Source organism: Gavia stellata, chromosome 5 (assembly GCF_030936135.1).
Source record: "Gavia stellata isolate bGavSte3 chromosome 5, bGavSte3.hap2, whole genome shotgun sequence".
NCBI lineage: Eukaryota > Metazoa > Chordata > Aves > Gaviiformes > Gaviidae > Gavia > Gavia stellata.
The window spans coordinates 7,784,101-7,802,467 of record NC_082598.1 but is presented as its reverse complement, the minus strand read 5'-3'; the positions used below and the strand labels follow the sequence as shown (position 1 = coordinate 7,802,467).

At 36.8% G+C, this 18,367-nt stretch overlaps 1 protein-coding gene across 1 annotated transcript in view; it reads left to right on the top strand.

Annotated features, from left to right (window-relative positions):
- CTBP1 (C-terminal binding protein 1) overlaps positions 1-18,367 on the top strand; it is a 193,028-nt gene that overhangs the window by 149,440 nt on the left and 25,221 nt on the right. Inside the window, exons 2-3 of the mRNA XM_059817428.1 lie at positions 2,225-2,379; positions 15,380-15,524. Of these exons, the coding sequence (XP_059673411.1) occupies positions 2,225-2,379; positions 15,380-15,524 (300 nt within the window). The remainder of the gene's footprint in view (positions 1-2,224; positions 2,380-15,379; positions 15,525-18,367) is intronic.

Below are 18,367 nucleotides of genomic sequence, written 5' to 3'. Positions count from 1 at the left end.
ATAATTAAGTACCCATTAAAGGGTAGTAATTATTGTCTGGATAACTGTGTAGCATTTACATAGTAGTGTTTGTGTCCTGTACCGCGTTATTAGTGTGTGGTTTAGTTACTAAAAATGACTGTATGAAGGTCATGTGGCCATTTCTGGTTCAAACAGGTAACAACAGTAAGTTAGTAAGATGCACAATTTAAAAAAATGATATTAAAAAGGCTTCCATTTAATTTTGGTGGCTGGGTATTAAACACTAGTTTACTGAAAGAATCTGCCCATTATTTCTAAGGATGTCTATTGCAGTAGAGGTTAGGAATTGATGGATTTACAACAGAGAATAGTTTTAATGGGTGTTGTACTTTGGTGAATAGTTTCCACATCTGAATTCCTGTCTGCTACAGTGACAGTACTGCAGTTGCAGTCCGTTGGCATAATCAGTTTCTGGGAGATGCTGGGACTAGAATAGCAAAGAACCAAATGTACTTTCATGACCAAATGCAGGAGGATTGGTGAGGATCTGTTGTCCTCCTGCTTTGAGTCTGAAAGATCCTTTTGCTGTTTTCTGCTGAATAAGCAATTTGAAGCATTGTGCAGTTACACTTAATTTAAAGCCAACTGCAATTTCTAGAAGTTTTGCAGGTAGGGTGCTAGCTGAAACTGCATGCATATAGGAAAAGTTCCAGTGACCCTTGTTCAGTCGTCTTCGAGTATAAAACCTGTTTGAATAGGTAAAGAACTTTAAATGCCAGATTGTAGTAAGGCTGGTCTGTCATCCTGGCTCGGTTAGGAGTGGGCATGAAATTTACAGGTGCAGGCTGGACAATTGAGGCTGTGAGGGTAACAGTCTCCTTAACCGTACTCCTTCAGCCCCAGACCTGAGCTTGGTCCCAGTGGGGAACTAATATGCTGCTTCTGTTGACTTGTGAAAATCTCTTTTCCCAGCAGCTGTTTTTCTTCACCAGGTATCTTGTACAGCTGGGATTCTACTGATTTTTCCATCCACTTAAAACGCAGATGACAGTCTTTCAGGGCTTGCTTTTTGACACAGGCTGGGACATAAGATGCAGGGATTTATTGCAGAAGGTAGCTGGGGAACCTCAGTCTTTCGCATTAATGTTGGACTGACTTGTATTATCGAGCAATAAGCGATGTTTTTAAATTCACACTGCAACAAAAATATGTTGAAATTTGCATACAAGAAATATCTAGTCTGCTTCACTTTGCAGTATTTAAAACTGCTTATTTTAGAAGAGGAAAAAAATCACGTACTTTATTCTTGTTTTTGCTTTTCCTTATCTCTTCAGGAAGTCCCTTTTTTTCCACCCACGCTTAACTACTTTTGTGTAAATGTAATGGTTTAATATTATTCCCTTGAGTACTTTTGTATATTTATAGCATCTATACTGTTAAAAAGATGCTCTCTAAATATCTTGTTATAAGGGTTACTTTTCATTTTAAGACTCCATAAAGAGGATATAAATGAAGTCTGGACTTTCAACTGATCTTCCTTCCCTCAGATATTTAACATGTATTTCTGTGTCACTCTACAATGTTCCAAGTGTCATGTTGATTTAGGGAGGGATATTTTGTTCATATTTTGTAAGAGGTTTTCAGTGGTGGATTAAGTATGATGTGTTTGTTTGACCAAGTTACACAGAATTGTTTTGTAAAACTTTTAAGTCTAAGCAGACCTACATAGATCAGCAATTAGCCTGTGTACTTGGACATTGGATCTTCAGTAAATTCAAAATTTTGCTGTTGTATGCTTTTTTCCAGTTAAATTTTAGTCTCAGTAGATCATCGTCATATATGTACGTTGAATACTCAAGTCCTCACTGAGTTGCTTATGATAGTCCATAAGCTATACTCTTACAAGCCTAGGCAAGATATTTCTCACTCTCTGTAGAGTTCACAAAGGTGTGGAATCCAATGAAAACATAAACGTTGGATAAGATTGTACAGGCACTGCAGTAAGGATGTCCCTTTAAAAAACAAATGCACTGTTCCCTCAGTGGTTTTATCTGTCTTCCATTGTTCAGCCTCCTGAGCCTCCATGGCATTTTTTTCTTAAGGCTTCTGTGTTTGGTTGATTGCTGACTGTAAACTTGTTCCTGTTTTACTAGCTTCAGTCCTTGAAATCTGTTTCTGCTGTCAGAATAAACAGGCTAGCTATAACCTATTTTTTGTTACATTTGCATGGCTTGAATAACAAGTCTTCTCTGTTTCCTCATAGGCATTCGACCTCCGATCATGAATGGGCCCATGCACCCGCGCCCTTTGGTAGCATTGCTGGATGGCAGGGATTGTACAGTAGAAATGCCTATTCTGAAGGATGTAGCCACAGTGGCATTTTGTGATGCTCAGTCTACACAAGAAATTCACGAAAAGGTAATATTTAGAGGTATAATTAAAGTGTTCTAGAAAATGCAAATATTTTCATGATTATGAACAGATACAGTGTTGTGTATGACAATGTGTTTAGCTGTTGCATTTTAGTTAGTGGTTGATTACCTTAGTGAGTGAATTACAGGTCGTTTCCAATAAGTGAAGAAACATGATGATGAAACAAAGATGAAAATGCCTGTGTTTAAGTATGCTTTTGTGCAGTATGTCTTTGGCTGGATGTTGTCCGTGGGCTTACCTACTGAATTTGATTCATGGAGAGAGTTACCTGTGGGAAGATTATATTCTTACATGATATTTTGAAATGCTTCTCGGAAACACTGTTGCTCAGCCTTCAGCTGGAAGACCAAATGTCAGTATTGGATTGGCTGTGTGAGGAACTTTCAAACTTCTCTGTTTCGCCAAGGAATTGTGCAAATTGGGTTAGGAGGCCTTGTGCACTGAGCGTTGACACTGCAGAAGAGTTGCAAAACAAATGCTAACCCAAAATTTATTTAGAAAATTAATTTAAAAAAGGATTCTAACTGTATGTTATTCCAGAAGTTCACGCCCTTCATGCTAGTTTGAGAGCTGTAAAACAACTAGTGGTTCTTAATGTTGTCAAAGGTTTTCTCATTTTCTTAGAGGGATACCCATTTTTTGTGATGATAGCCAAGGGAGCCAGATGGCCCGTACACCTACATTTTCTCTTCAGAGACTTCTTTCAGTATGAAGGCCTCATGTTTGCCCCAAATCCTTCACTGCTCTCTAGACAGCAATAGAACATTTTCACATCCACATTTCTGTGGAGGTAGAATTACTTTTGGTGAACTTGTTGGCTAGCAGAGAAAGCCTAAAATGCTAAATATTCCTTCACCTAATGAAGGATGAAAACAGGCCTTACAGCTTCTGTGGAGGTAAAAAATGTAATAAATATGACATCAGAGGAGTGCAATTATGGGTCCCTTCCAAGGGAGTTTAATTTCTTCTTCTCCAGCAAAGATCAATGATAAACAATTACAGATCCAAATATCAGCTTAAAGACTTGTTAGGTAAGTGTCTGTGTCCACTTTTGTGTGTATGGTAGTATATACTGCTGAGTGTGATTCAGGTGTTAAGGAGTTGTCAGCTGAAACAAATTGCACCAGTATTCTTGTTTCTCTACAGATACCTTGCTAGACTTGTCCTATGCTAATTATAGCAGCCCTTGTGTTTGTGACAGGTTTTCAGAAGCTTTTCACTATTTTGAATTTGTAACTGGTTTAATTGTTTATTTACTTTTCATGTTCTTGTAATATATAGCATTGTTAAACACTTTAAAGTCTCTGTATATGATGAAAGATTTAATCTTTTCTTTGATGACTTTCTTACAAAGCCAGATATTTGAAAATAATACGAATGCTAACTTCTCTTCTGTTATCAGGTGAATAAATCTCATTTTCTGTAGTCCATTTCATGATCTTCCTGGTGAGAACACATCAACCAACTATTCAGCTTGTTATTTCCTAAGAAAAAATACTTTTATTTTGAAAAAAAAAAAATCATTGTCAAAACTTTCAGAATTTGTTAACTGGCAGTGTTGGTTTTTTCTTTTTTAAACAATAATGAGAAGACTAAAGAGTTGTGTGCCGTATCAACACGGCAAACTAGAACTGCTGATTCTCATGGTTCAGGCAAACATAAGAGATGACTCCCCTCTCCTGAAGCCCCCTCTGTGTCTTTCCTTGGTGGATATCTCTGCAGACTTTCAGATTTCCTATCTTACCCTTCTGGCCTCCTCCTCACACAGGAATATGCTGTTATTAGAACAGTAGTCAAAAATGATACTTAAGGTTGTTTTCTGCCACATCAGTACTGGCTTAATGTCACTATGTTGTTTTTTTCAGCTGCGTTTTAGATACAATAAAATTCTAATGTGAATAGGAAAATGGAAAAAAAAATTGGTTCCTATTAGGAAATAATCTACATTCCAACCACTCTTTTTTTTCAGTTCATTAGTTGTTTGTCACAGGATAGTCAAAGCTATTTTTTAGAATATTCTTGAATTATAAGCTAGATTGAGAGTTGTCAATATTATAGTTCTGATCTCATGCCTTTTTTTAGTGTATTGTCATATAGAAGATCATCTTTACAGTGGATGGTCAGTGGGATAGCGTAAACTCAAAACTTGAACTTCTGTTTTGTTATGACATGCAGTTTTGAAACAGTAAGATTTTACCAAAACCTGACACAAGTTTCAACCTCCTCTTTAAGATCTGTTGAAAAAGACCAGTGTTTTTGCGGTGCATACAGCTAAAATGCTCAATATTGTGGAAGTGAATGAGAACCTAAAAGTAACTAACTAGAGAAAAAATGCAAAGAAGTGGAAACTTCTCTGTCTTCATTGGTAATTGGAGATGAATAGAAATGGATAGGTTTTTTTTTTAAAAAAACACAAAACAAAAACTTTAATTTGTAAGGGTCAAGGACAATAATAATCTAAGTATGGTACTTTTATTTTTTTCTTTTGGAGAACTATTCAACACAAGTTTTTTTTCTGTCACTGATTTTTTATCTTTTTATATATCGATAATTAAAATATACAATGCTTTTTTTATGTCTACTTCTTTTTAATCATGTTTAAAAGTTGCTTTAATCTTACTGTTTTCCTATCTCATACTGTTGTCAGAAGTTTAATATGTGAAATAGCTGGTTTCCATTTACAAGGACTGAATAACACATGAAGAATAAGTAATATAAATGTTGTTCCACTTTTTTAGTAGATAATAGCAGTCTTCAGGTGACCACTATAATATCAGCAGCTGCACCACCTGGATAGTCCTCTGCTTTGCTTATGAAATCAAGATCATTTACTTCTGATATGTAGAGACTGGGAAATTCCTGTGTGACATGAGTGCCTTGCCTTAAGCACTCAATATTTGCTGTTATCTGTGGGGTGTCATAACTGAACTTTTCAGATCTGGGGACCAAAATTCAGTGTGTGTATCTCAAATCATAGCTCTGGAAAAGCTACAATAACTGAAGCTTGATGAATAACACAGTTAATCTATTGTTGATCTTCACAAGAGTGTTTGTATTTAGTGGCTATACTAAAGCTTGCATCCTTTGCTTTTTATTATACCAAAATAATTCATTCTCAGTGAGCTCAGGAAGATATCTGGAAGATACTTTTTTTTTTTCCAGATTTCTAGTATCTTCACTAGCAACCAGTACATTACCATAAAACAAAATTTCACTAGTCCAAAGAGTAATGTAATCCTAAAATATTTGGGTTTGCAAAGTATCACTGTTCTGCCAGGTAATAAATTTCTGCAACAAAAATCACAAACCTTAATTCATTATCGTATTGTTGTATTACTGTAATGTAGACTAAGAGATGAGTTTTACTAAGTGTTGAGCACTGTTCACTTCCATGTGAAAAGTATTCACTTTTTACTTCCACTGCACATCTGCAATGAAAAATGACTATTTTCCACGCATCTTTTAGAGTCATAGTGCAGAAATATCTGTATTTCAGTATTGTTTGTATAATACCTTATTTGGGAATGGTGCTTTACTAAATAGAAAATTGTTTTCAGGAAAAGTTTTAAAATTAGAAGTTGCATATTTAAAGCAGTATCTAAAATGTTCATGTGTTTATGAACATACATTCCTGGCTGTCCTAAATGATGTTGTACTGTTAATTAAAATACAGTTTTTGATAATGGATGTGAATTTGCAAAAGGCTGTTCCCCGTTGTGAAAGGAGAGATGACTGAAAATCAGGAAAAGGTTTAGTGTTGAGCTTGCTGAAAGCAGAAGGTGAAATTTAGTTTTTCTTTCATATGTTTCCTGTCTTTAAGAAGAGATACTGAATTTAATAGGGTAGCAGATACAGATACATTTAGATAGTCTGAAGTTGCAGGAGGCAGGCCAAAGATGGGGAAATTTAGGGTGGGGTTTGAAAGAGGTGATTGACATCTGTTACACATAGATGTGTGGCTGTAGGTGAAAGTAATGAAAATAAGACATGAACTGAGAATCAGATGATAAGTACAGGAGTGAAAGACTGCGAAGGGATGGCTAGGAAAGTTAGAGCGGGTATAAACTCAGCTTGCGCAGTTGTGGAGCCTTGATCACAGAGATGTGAGGAGTTAGCATTGGAAGAGTAAACATTTTGGAATACAGAGAAGGGATTTCTGCTGGTCATGAGAAGGTTTCAGGGACAGGAGGATGGTTTAAAATACTGTGTTTTAAGATAGCTAGACAACAAAGGAAATAGAGTAGAAGAGGGGAATTTGTAGTAGCTTGAGGCAGATACCAGCAAAGCACAATCTAGATGTTTCTTCATAGAGAAGCAAGGAGGCTGAGAGATTTTGATACGTGCAGAAAGGAGAAGAAATGAGGATTTGAATGCCACTTATATACAGGATCAAAAGCAGGACATTAGCAAATACTATCATACCTTACTACATATGCTAATTACAGAAAGTTTTCTCCAAATTGAGTAATGCCTGAGTTGCAGTTCTGTAGTGATTTCCTTATGCCAAAGAGTTCATTTGTCATTCTCTTTTTATGGCCGAGGAAATTGAAGTATGGAAAATAAGTAACTTGTCTAAGGTCACAAGTAAATAATAACTTGTATTAGAACTCTGCTTCATCTCAGGTCAAAGCGTTCATTCCCTGGGCCGCTGCTTTGGAAAGCAAGTTGGATGGCGAAGATCTGTTTCCTTCCTTTCGAAAGTCAGGCTGCCAGTGCTTAAGTGAATACCACATTTACTGACAGTGACCCAAAGTTTTGAAATAATTTTGTAGTTAGAGGACAGTTATCACACTCCTTCCGAAACTACTCGTGTGTATGGTTTTACTGATTTTTTTTTTTATTATTATTTTTTCCCCCCTACCTGCTGTAGAAAAAGTGGTTTGTTTTCAAGCTAGTCTGAAAGGCTGCAATATATATGCTTATGATTTGACTCCTAAGTTCTGTTTTATTGTAGATGTTGCATATGGCTGTGTGAAGTTGAACATTACATTTGTCAGACTGTATCACGGGATAACTGGCAGCTGGGTTCCCTGCATCCTGTCAGGAAACTTCTGTCATTTAGGTTAAAAATTATTTTAAGATTTTGGTGGTGAAATTTCTGAATAGAGATTGCATTACTGTCAATAAAAGTTACTGTGTTTAAGTTGTTTTTTATTTTACAACTAATCACGTGTAAATCAGTCGTCTTATTAACCGTCTCAGACTGCTTCCAAAGGTACATGGTGTTTTGGTGTGTTCTGCCAAAAATATAGGTACTCATCAAAAAAAATTACTTAAAAATAATTAGCTCGCTTCCATCCTCGTTCCAGGTCAACTTGCGTTTTTCACTGTCTCATGCTCTGTTGTCTTCTCCCACTCTTTTTTCCCCAGTCCCTCTTCCTTTCGGTGCCATTCCCGGTTTACTGCTTTCCCTGGCTCCTTGGCAGCCTACCCAGCACTTCTGATTTCTGCAATATTGCTCCTTCTTTCTACTTCTGTACCTTTGAAGGCATCACAGACTCAAGCATACCCTTGAGGTCTTTGTGTTGCCTAAGATTTTTGGAGTTCAAATTCTTTACTCTTTGGGCTTTCTGACTTCTGCTGTATATTCTGTAACGTAGAGTCCGCTGTGTAGCTCCGAAGGGCTAAATGTAAACATAATGTGCAAGATCTGGTCACGAACATCTTGACCATGCAGAGAGAAAAGAAAGTGATCCTTGCAAACCCAAATGAAAAAGACAGGAAGCACAGCTGATTAGGGATGATCTTTAAAGCAAAACGTATAGGCTGGAAAGAAGTCAGGAGTTGGAAGCTGTGTACATTTTCTCATTCTCTTTTTCTGTAATTATGTGGTTTCCTACATCTTGTCTCAAATCAGCTAGAAGGAAGAAATGGGTGTGTTTTTGACTGGATTTACTGCTTCATGCAGATACCCAGTTCACCAGAACTTTAAGGAGAATAGGCTACTTGGTTGGAAGTGGAAAAATTGTCTGGTAAACCTGTGCTCCAGCCTTACAAATGATTGAGTTAAGTTAGAATGTATCAGATCCCTTGACTCCTCTTATAAAAGCACAAAATGAAATCATTTTCATGGGGATACTACGTTTCCATATTTTTAGTTTAAGTTAAAAAATATTAAAGCTGAACTTCCTATTCAAGGGTGTAGGACTTTAAATTTTTCAATTGCACTTTTACATATGAATTAAATGTAGAAACAGTTCCAGTCATCACAGTTTTATCTAAGACTGTTTCAAAGAAGAGCTGAAGAGCTTTAATAATGCAACAAATGTTTTGAAACTGATAAAAACAAATCAAGAATGGTGCCATTGTTCAGCTGAATCTTTGATTTGTTCCTATTATATCAGTGGTTAAGATAATTTTCCCTGCTTCAGATTCTTCTTTGTTTAGCAGTAAAGCAGCAATCTTGCATTTGTACCATCAGTGCTGTTTATATTCATAATGCAGTTGCAGCATTTTAGTTCTCTGTCAAAATTAAATTCTCAAAGGATATATATTGAAAGGAAGCCGACTTGTTCTAAACAGTAATGTATACTTGAGAGTAAGTTGTCACTTCAGAGCTGATCCAAAACCTTGTAAATTTACTGAAACTGAATGAGCCTTGGATCAGATGTCTTATGAAAGACTTTGAAAAAATTAACAAAAGGAAATCCTAAAAAATTATGTTATCCCGCATTATGCAACAAAGTAGTTAACATACAGCTATCACAGTAAGGATGTATACAAAATCGGTGTTTGTACTCAATGACCCTTCTGCCAATATCTGTCAGAGTTGCCAGTGGCAATATTACAGGTCAAGTGCAGCATTCCAGGAAGGGACAGGCTGCCAGTGCCTCCTGAACTAAGACCCTTTAAAAAGCAGAATGGAAGTGCTGCTGTACCCAGCAAGCAGCATATATCAGTCTTACAGACAGATTAGAGTCTAATATAGTTGGTTATAAACTAGCTTTTTCTTTCATTTCCCAGTACCAGGTTTTACTAAGGGTCATTGGGGCTTGAAAATTGCTGGTGATTATTAACAGCTTTTCTTGACACAGAGTTGCGTGGGTTGATGCGTTGTCATCAGTGACTTTCACAACATAATGATCGTTTGGTATAGATGTTCAACCCGTCGTAGTGTCTGATAGACTTGAACTGAAATGGAACACAATTCAGCCTTATTAATAGAACATGAAGTTAACACACAAAACTCCTGCTAAAGATTTTTCATTAAAGCCTTTTATTTAGTAAAAGTGTTTTCAGAGTCTATATTCTCAAATTGACTTCTGTCATTAAACTGCATATAATTGTCAGTAAATCCTGGCTTTGAAAGACTGGCTTCAATATAGTTTTTAAAAGGAAGTTTGCTATAGGCTATGCAGGTTATTTATATAGTGTTGTGTGTATTAGTATGTATACGTATATATTTTTCAATAGCATATTTTAAAAAGACTAGAAATACACAATCATATGTCGTGTATATATGTGGTTTGTACAGTGTGTAGATATATAGGTTTTTAGAGAGAGTGTTTTCAGGAGCCTGCAAATAAGATTTGTTTATGTTTGTATAAAATATTTATACTTATTTGTGTTTATGTACAGCATAAACTTAAGTATTAGTATTTAGGGTCTAACACTAGACAGTATCCTAGCTGTATAAAGTACATATCATGAAATGGGTAAGTTACTGACAGCCCCATGGGTCATAGGAACCTAACATCGAGTTGATAGCATCGTAAAGAGAAACAGGAACTTGTAAAAAGCAGCACAAACTAGCAGAGTTTTGGAGACCTACTAAATCCTGTTTGAGCACCCTGGCTTTTCTTTCTAGTTTTAATGGCATTAGTTTCACATGGACCCTTTGTAATGTTGTAGTGAGGCTTTGAGAGCAGCTACAAATCTGCTGCAGCCTTGCCCTGTGTGGCAGACTATTGATTGCAAACTTGACATACATTTGCTTTTTGCAAGTCAAATAATGCAAGGCGTGCTCAGTTTAGGTGAAGTACATGTTTTCCACCCAAATGTGCAAAATATCTCAAGTCTGTTGGTGACATGGGAACATATTTTTTTGGAGATGACACATCAAACTCCAAGCCCAAGGAATGCAATACCCTGTAGTTTCTATAACCAGATAAAATACAGCACTTTCTAGTGATGATTCTCTAGAAGAGCTTTTTAAAAATTATGTATTGTCATATTCAACATGTAATCTGTAAGTGTGTTCTGTCTCTGCATTGAAGTAGTTTGACATTTTACATACTGTGTTATGTTTCTGTACTCTAGATTTGATCCACAGGCCTCTGCGATCAGTCTCTCATAGTAAAATCTAGTAGTGTATCTTTAGATCACCAAAGAAGAGGGGGCCTTGCTGTTCTATTCTTAGCATGTTAGGATATGTTTACACTTTTTTGTAAAAATAAACAAGATGCTAAGAGTTCTTCCCCAAGTAATACAAGGCATATGCGTTGCAGTGGTGACTATGCGATGTTTAGCATGATGGCTAAAACAACCTGATGCTGAAATAAGTTGAAAAAAATAGATAGGAAGACTTTAAAAAGGATTTCAGTCTTCAGTATTCAATACTCGAGATTTGTTAAATTCTTTGAAATAGAAATGTCTCCTCCTACGGTGTCATCTGTTCTCCAAGAGTCTTGGAGACCTGGCATGTTGTGAAAGCAGAGTAGTCATTTTGAGGTTGAAGAACAGCAGAAAGACCTGTCCGAGCAGTTGTCATTGGAAAGGATGTCAGCTCACTGAAGAGGGTATGAAAAAGGCTTTCAACAAGCAGTGTGCTGTAGCTTCACCTGGAAGTAAGTCTGGAGGCAACAGAAATTATGCAGATGGGCTACATAATCATTTGGTAACAGAAGGAAGCCAGCTCATGTCCTGTGTTTCAACTTCTATCTCAGATCCTTTCTTCCCGAAAAGCACAATTGTAGTCTGATGAAAGGAGGAATGGCTGTTGAAGGTATGCAGCTTGTTCTCTATCAAATTTTGCCCGTCGCCTTTCCTTGTGAGAGATCATGAAAGAGTACTGTCTGACTGCCACATACTTGCGCTGATCTGAAACTTCTAGCTTGCTTGTTAAATATGATACCTCACTCAAATTGACACGAGTTGATATCTTTTGTAATAAAATTGTACTAGAATTTGGTGAATGTTGTAGCTATCAAGTTCATTGTGGAAAATTATGAAAAAAACCACATACACTCCCTGTTTCTCTCATGCATCCACCACTGGGTGTGCTTCTGTAAGTGATCAGTAAATTACTCCTATGCATAGTTCTTTTTTCTAAAGATTATTTCATTTTCCAGAACTGTTTACATTTATGCTAGATTTCAGTTTCATGTGGTATACACGGGTTTAGTTCAAGTTTTGATTTTACTCATTGACAAGCTTGTCAAACTTCGTTGTGTGCATTTAGTATATGTAATGACCAAGAATATAATTTATACAAATAATTCCAAAATACAGAAACTTTCACTATTAATTTTTTTTAATCTGTAACTGGCATTAACATTCATCAATGCTGAATGTTTCTGAGTTCAGATTTTCTGCTATCATTTTCTGCCTTTTTGGCATACTTCAATCATATGGCCAGTTGCAAAAAGCAGTAACATAATTTAATCATCAGGTTAATGTGAAATAATACACAGTTGCAGAATACTACATTTCTGGCAGTGGATTTCCTTGCTAACTGATCCATAATTCTAGGAGAGGTTCAAACACTAAAAAGAAATTCTGAAAGATTTGTTGTTTGCATCTGTTTGTTCCATATCCCATATGACGGGTAAATAACTGCCTCTGGAAATAGCTAGCGTCAGCATTAAGCCGTAGCTGAGAAATATTCTCCCTTTTATTGAATGCATTCCCAAGCTTTCCAATACTTTTCCGTCTCCTTCTGGTGCCAAGCCATAACCTAGATGGTCCCAAAAATGTAGTGTAATGGATCCAGACCAGTGCTCTTAGCATCCAAATTACAGTTGTGACTGGCTGAGTTAATAAAATATGCATGATTATGAAGTGAAAAGCTGCTTCCCAAATGAAACACTGGGATTTTAAAACACAAATGTCTGAGCCACTTCAGCTGTCTTTTACCCCCTATTTAAGGCAGTCCTAAAAGTAGTGGCAGCCCTCCGTCTGCACAGACAAAACCATACACACCATTGGCCTTTTCCAGTCTGGGAGAGGAGAGTCTGGCTGTCATATGAGGCTTAGGTGGGTCATCGTAAGCTCTAAGCTACTGCAATTTTTGCTCTTCTGACAACTGTAGAGAGGATGTTTTCTCCTGCATCACAGCCATCTAGAGCAACCTTGGAGGGGCAGAAGGAAATGTATGTGATAAAACGTGGAATGGAGGACACGGCTAAGTGGAGAGAACCAGGATATCATAAAGAATTTGAGGACCTTGAGGCTTGAAGTAACAAGTGCTGTGACTTGGATAAAGAGTCCTGCTGTAAACTTTGGAGTGTGACAGAAACACACATGCTTCAGGGAGAAGGATTCAGATTTACGTGTTAGTCAAAGGATCAGCTGGCAGTGTGATGATGGCCATGCAGTCATCATATGTCATGTGCGACTTCATGAGGAGAGATTTCCAGCACACATACTGGTGCTGAAAGTGGTGTAGTGTTGGCATAACACAGTGGGGAGGGAGACTTCCAGTAGCACACTGGGTGCAGTTGTGATCACCCACAGAAGAGTGGAGTTTAGACTTCTTCAAGCGCAGTGGAGGAGTGTTAGACTTGATCAAGGGGGTAGAAGAGCATCATCCTAGATGAGACTAGAAGGACTAGGCTTGTGAAGTCTAGCCAGACAAATGCTGAGAGGAGGTATGGTCATTGTCTGTAAATTCATTTGAATTGTAAACACTAAGGAGAGAAAGAACAGTTTAAGCAAATGGCCAACACTGGCACCAAAACAAATGGATACAAGCTAGGCTGTGAATAAAATGAGGCTGGAAATGAGAAGAAATTTCTGTATTGTTGGAGCTGTGAGATTTTGGAACAGTTTTCTTTTAGGAATTAATGGGACAAAGAAAAACCTAAGGGCATTTTAGGTGGGCACTCAGGTTATAAGAGGGACTGTTTCTTGTGTAGACTGCCCCAGGCGTGGGCTTTGACTTGGTCCATACCAGCTGTAATATCGCTGTAGAAGCAAAACCAATAAACTGTTTCAGTTTCTTATAACCCTGTGTAGCAGCTGAAGGAGACACATCCTGATGAGTGCAGTCTTTCTGATTGGTGACTGCTAGATGTAATCTCCAAAGGACTTGTTTGTACCATTAAAATCAAGGAGTTTTGTGTGTGTATAATCGTTTATAAGATCAGAGCCTACAGCTGTTCTTTGAATTATGTTGTAGCTGCATTCTTTAAGGATGTGTAATTTCTAATTTTTTTGCAGTTCTTACTCTTACAAGTAAACCCAAATTCTGCTCAAAGGATTCTGGTCTTTATCTGACTTAGAACTGGGGTTACCAATCCAGAAACACCTGTTGAAATAGCATAAATCATTTTGTGAAGTATTCAGTAAGAAGCGGTTTTCTTTCATTTTTATGACACTTGTTTTTATTTTCTTTTAAGATTTTTGTGTATTTTGATTTTAAAAATTACTGCTGCAGATCTTGTGTTCCAACAGTTGTAATCCTCTGTGTCCGAGACTGTGTTTTGCTGCAGTAGGTTTTTTTTAAATGATTTATGTTGATTATTGTTACTGATCTTGCAGTACCCTAGAAAATGCTCATATAAGCAGAAATAATTCAGATGACGGAATCTGTACATGTACCAGATCCAAAGTCTATTGAATAAGAAATTTAGAGCCTCCACAGAACTTTTATGTGAAGTGTGTCATAGGAACCTCTGAAGTCATTACAGCGAGCTTAGATGTTGAAATGATTTGTGCGTGTTTTGTATCTTGTAGAATGATTAGGATATTAGGTAGTGCATTGAACGTGGAAACACAGAGGAGTGTTTTGAAGAAGTGGCATCATCCAATTTGCATATAAAGAGAGGAAAATATTTTCCGCTTTCTGAACAATAAACTTGTATCAGCTGTGTGGGTGCAGTGTCACTGCTTGTTTTGTAGCAGAATTTGAAATTGCTGGGCATGGTGTGCTAGGCTCTCATCCCCTTCTCCACACCCCTTCCTCTTAACCTTTCTTGAGTAGGTTGGATGCACTCTTAACATAATTTGAAAGATGTTCAGTCCTTTCAGATCCTGTCAATTTATTTTCACTTTTTTGGTTCTCTCTCTCTCAAGTTTTTTTTTCTTTTGCAACATTTTTGCTTTGATACAATTTCTTATTTCTGTAGAGGTGCTATTTTTTCTGCATAATGTCTAGTTTGTCACCTCAGTTGTACCAATTTATATGACATCCAGTTTTCCATCAGTGAGAGCTTAAGACAGTTGCAGTATCAATAAACTAAGGGACAAACACTTTGTTCTTATGTATGAATTGACAGATTTCAGTCTCTTTTGTTTAAGGGTTTTGTAATGATTACTGACTGTTTTCTATTCAGGTATCAAGTCGTTTAATAGCGCAGTGAATGCCTGTACCACTGTGTGTATGGTGAAAAGATACTGCTCTGTGACTCCATTCAAAACTGAATGTCAGCTGCCTAAGCATAAAAATACTTACTGTTTAAAGTGAGTGCTTGCTCCCATGTTATGTTTCATCTGCATGCGCAGATGCAGTCCAGTGATGCTTGTCATTACGGTTTGATATTGTAGAGCATCTCCTGTGAAGTGAGAAGAGTTTTCCCTCTTAATAAGAATGCATATACAGGTCACTTAGTGATTCTGAGGCTAATCTCATCATGCTAGAACGGATACATCAGATGAAAAAGACGAACAAGAGGCTGGAAGATATTTGGAGAAATAACCTTTAAAACCAAAGACCTGGATTTAATGCTTTTACAGTCTTTTTATACCTGAAAATATGTGTATGTGATTAAGCTGAGATCCCATGAAAGAAAAAAAATAATTATTTTTTCTTCCATTTTATTTATAGGTACTAAATGAAGCAGTGGGTGCACTGATGTATCACACTATCACTTTAACACGAGAAGACCTGGAGAAATTTAAAGCACTTCGAATAATTGTCCGAATTGGCAGTGGTTTTGATAATATTGACATCAAATCTGCTGGAGATTTAGGTATGACTATTAAAGACATTATTTTACATCTTATACTTGCCTCCAGAAATCTGATAGCATCTAAGTCTTTGCATTAATGTTTTCTGTATAATTCATACTAACATAGTATGTAAGCTGTATAATTTTCTCATCAAAGTGTTTAAAAGTCATTATGGAGATACTAGCATTAGTTAATTAAGTGACAATATTAACAGCTTTGTGACAGGATGACAATCCGCCTGTTCAGTATAAACCCAAGGAGTAAGGCCATAATTTTTCATCTCTTTTCTTTTTTACCCCAGTTGTATATTTTAACTACTACTGCTGTAATCCAATCACAAAATATAATTCCATCAGCATGGCATACTACTTCTGTTTGAATAAAAAATGAGATCATTATCAACTGTCCGGGACTTATTTATGATGCATGAGATTTAGTACTAAACCACTCCATAAAATAGAAATATCGATTTTATAGGAGAATCAGTTGTTGCTGCTTCAGAATAAATTCACATACTGGAACTACGAAGAGACGGTGCTTAGTGTTTTGCTGTAAAAAAGCAACAGTCTGATTTGTACTTTTCTTACTTTAAGATAAACCATCTCTTACCTATAATCTACAGGTCAAACTACCACTCAGAATAAATGTTTTCTTCGTTTCTTTTCTAAGATTGAGGTGACCGAGTATGTTTCTCTTTATGCTCTGGGAAGATCTTGGGAACATCTATTTCAATGTGACAGTGCTTAGTCCTAGTAATAACCCCACTGATGTAGTGAGGAGCTGTAATATGGTCTGTTCATCAGTAAATGATAGTAAAATAATCACCTGTTTCTAGTGGTGGTGTAGTTCGCACAGCAGGCAGAGGCTAACAACTTCTTTGCGAGTTTCTATAAAGAACAGATCAGGTCTGAAAGCACGCAAGGCTGTGTTCCTACATACTGCAACTAGTGCCACAGTTAGGTGCATGCATTGTGAGCCCCAGAAAACACGTGTGTATGTAGAGATCGGCCTGGGGTAAAATCCTAGATCAAAAGCCAAAACCTAGGTACAGATCAAAGGCCCGGACCAGTCAGGAGTTCGATTTGTGCAGAGAATCCCTGATAAGAGGAAAATCTTTGCAGGTTTGTTGGCTGTTTCTGCAAGTCTGTATGCTGGATTGTAACCCAATCTTACAATTTAAATGTATCCACATAATTCTTCAAGCCAGAGTACAACAGATTTGGGAAAGTCTCATTTGTATGAAAGGCTAAATGGCCACATTCCTAATCATTCCGTTCCTATGTTGTGATTAGACTGAGTTATCCAGTTAGGATCCAGCACATTTGTGCGTTCCTGTATTTACGAAATACAATTGTCCACTCTGTCAAAAGCCAATAAATGCTGGAAGGTTTAAGGTGTAAAATCTCTGATTTTAATAGGCTGAAATGGTTGGAATTAAATACTAACTCACCACTACTGGGACAAATCACTTTCCATTTGTTGAACTAGTACAAATAATATGCATCTCAAGGAGGTAATAGGAGAGTTAATTGCTCTTTGTATAAAGCTTTGGTACACTCTTGAAATACAGTGTAGAGTTAGACCGTAAAGTCTGACATATTCCTGAACTTCTGTAGTAACTTTTTGAGTTATTTTTCATAGAGCTGGCTCATGGAGTTGTTACCAGCTTTTCCTATTAAGTATTATTTTCAAGTTAGCACTTTTACTCTTCTTAAAATGCATGAAAATGTACGTTTCTTGTATAAAATCTTTAAGATCTGGTCTAATTTTTCTCCACTTTATTAATTGTTGACTAGAAAATATGTATGAGTTGTGAGTGTAGCTGGACACGGGTGAAGTGGGAGTCAAGGTGATGCCTGTTGACTCCTGAGTTTTTCAGCATTGAACCTATGCACAAGATGACTGAAGATGGTGGGGAAAGGGAAGGGAGCGTAGAAGCAATGGATATGAGATGAGAGTGTGCTAGCTTTTCCTATGTGAAATGTCTCTTTTCTTCATATCCTTGCCTCTGTCTTGCTGCTTTTTGTGGTTCACCATGTCTCTGCCTTTCAGAAATCAGCTGTTTTTAAAGTTGGGGGGAAATAGGGAAAAAGAAATTCCTGCAGTTTAGGAGAGAAATTATCTGACTTTTGTTCCCCATATTTCCTAAGGAAACCTATTAGGGAGGAAGGTATAAGGTGAGTTCAATTCCTTGTTTCTCTTCCCAAATATGTAACTCTTTAAGCTCCTTTTAAAGCATTGTTTTGTTGATGCCAGCTATTGGGAGACATGCTTATTAAATTTGTTTTGTATCTAAAACCTGCATTTTTGCTCCATGAAAAAGACTTTTTGTATAAACAAATGCAGCTGTTTAATATGGTGCACTTAAAGGGATCTTGTACTATGCCCTCCACTTGTGCTTTTTTCCCCCATTTTTAAAAAAATAGTGAGTTTCATACTACCATTGATGTTAGCAGGATGCCAAGATTAATATTCCAGCAAATGATGCTGGTTTATCTTTTTGTAAGTCTAAGAGCAGTGACTCAGCAGACACTGTTATCTCCATAGTAGAGGAAAGAAAAATAGTTCTGCAGGTTCTTTATGTTGGTTTTCACTGATCTAAAGAAAGCTGTAGAAAGGTACTAGGCAGCAGGATGAAGGCATTTGAATGTAAAACATAGATACATATGGTATGAGCTTATTATTTGTCAGATTATTGTTACTATTATTAAAGAGAATGGTTTTTCTTCCTTGCTTCATAAGATATACTGGCATTAGCTGAAGACTCATTGAATATTTATTTATGTAAAAACCCGAACAACTAGACAGTGTAAACAGTATTAGGGTGGTTTTTAAGATACAAAACACTTTTTTTCTCCACCGT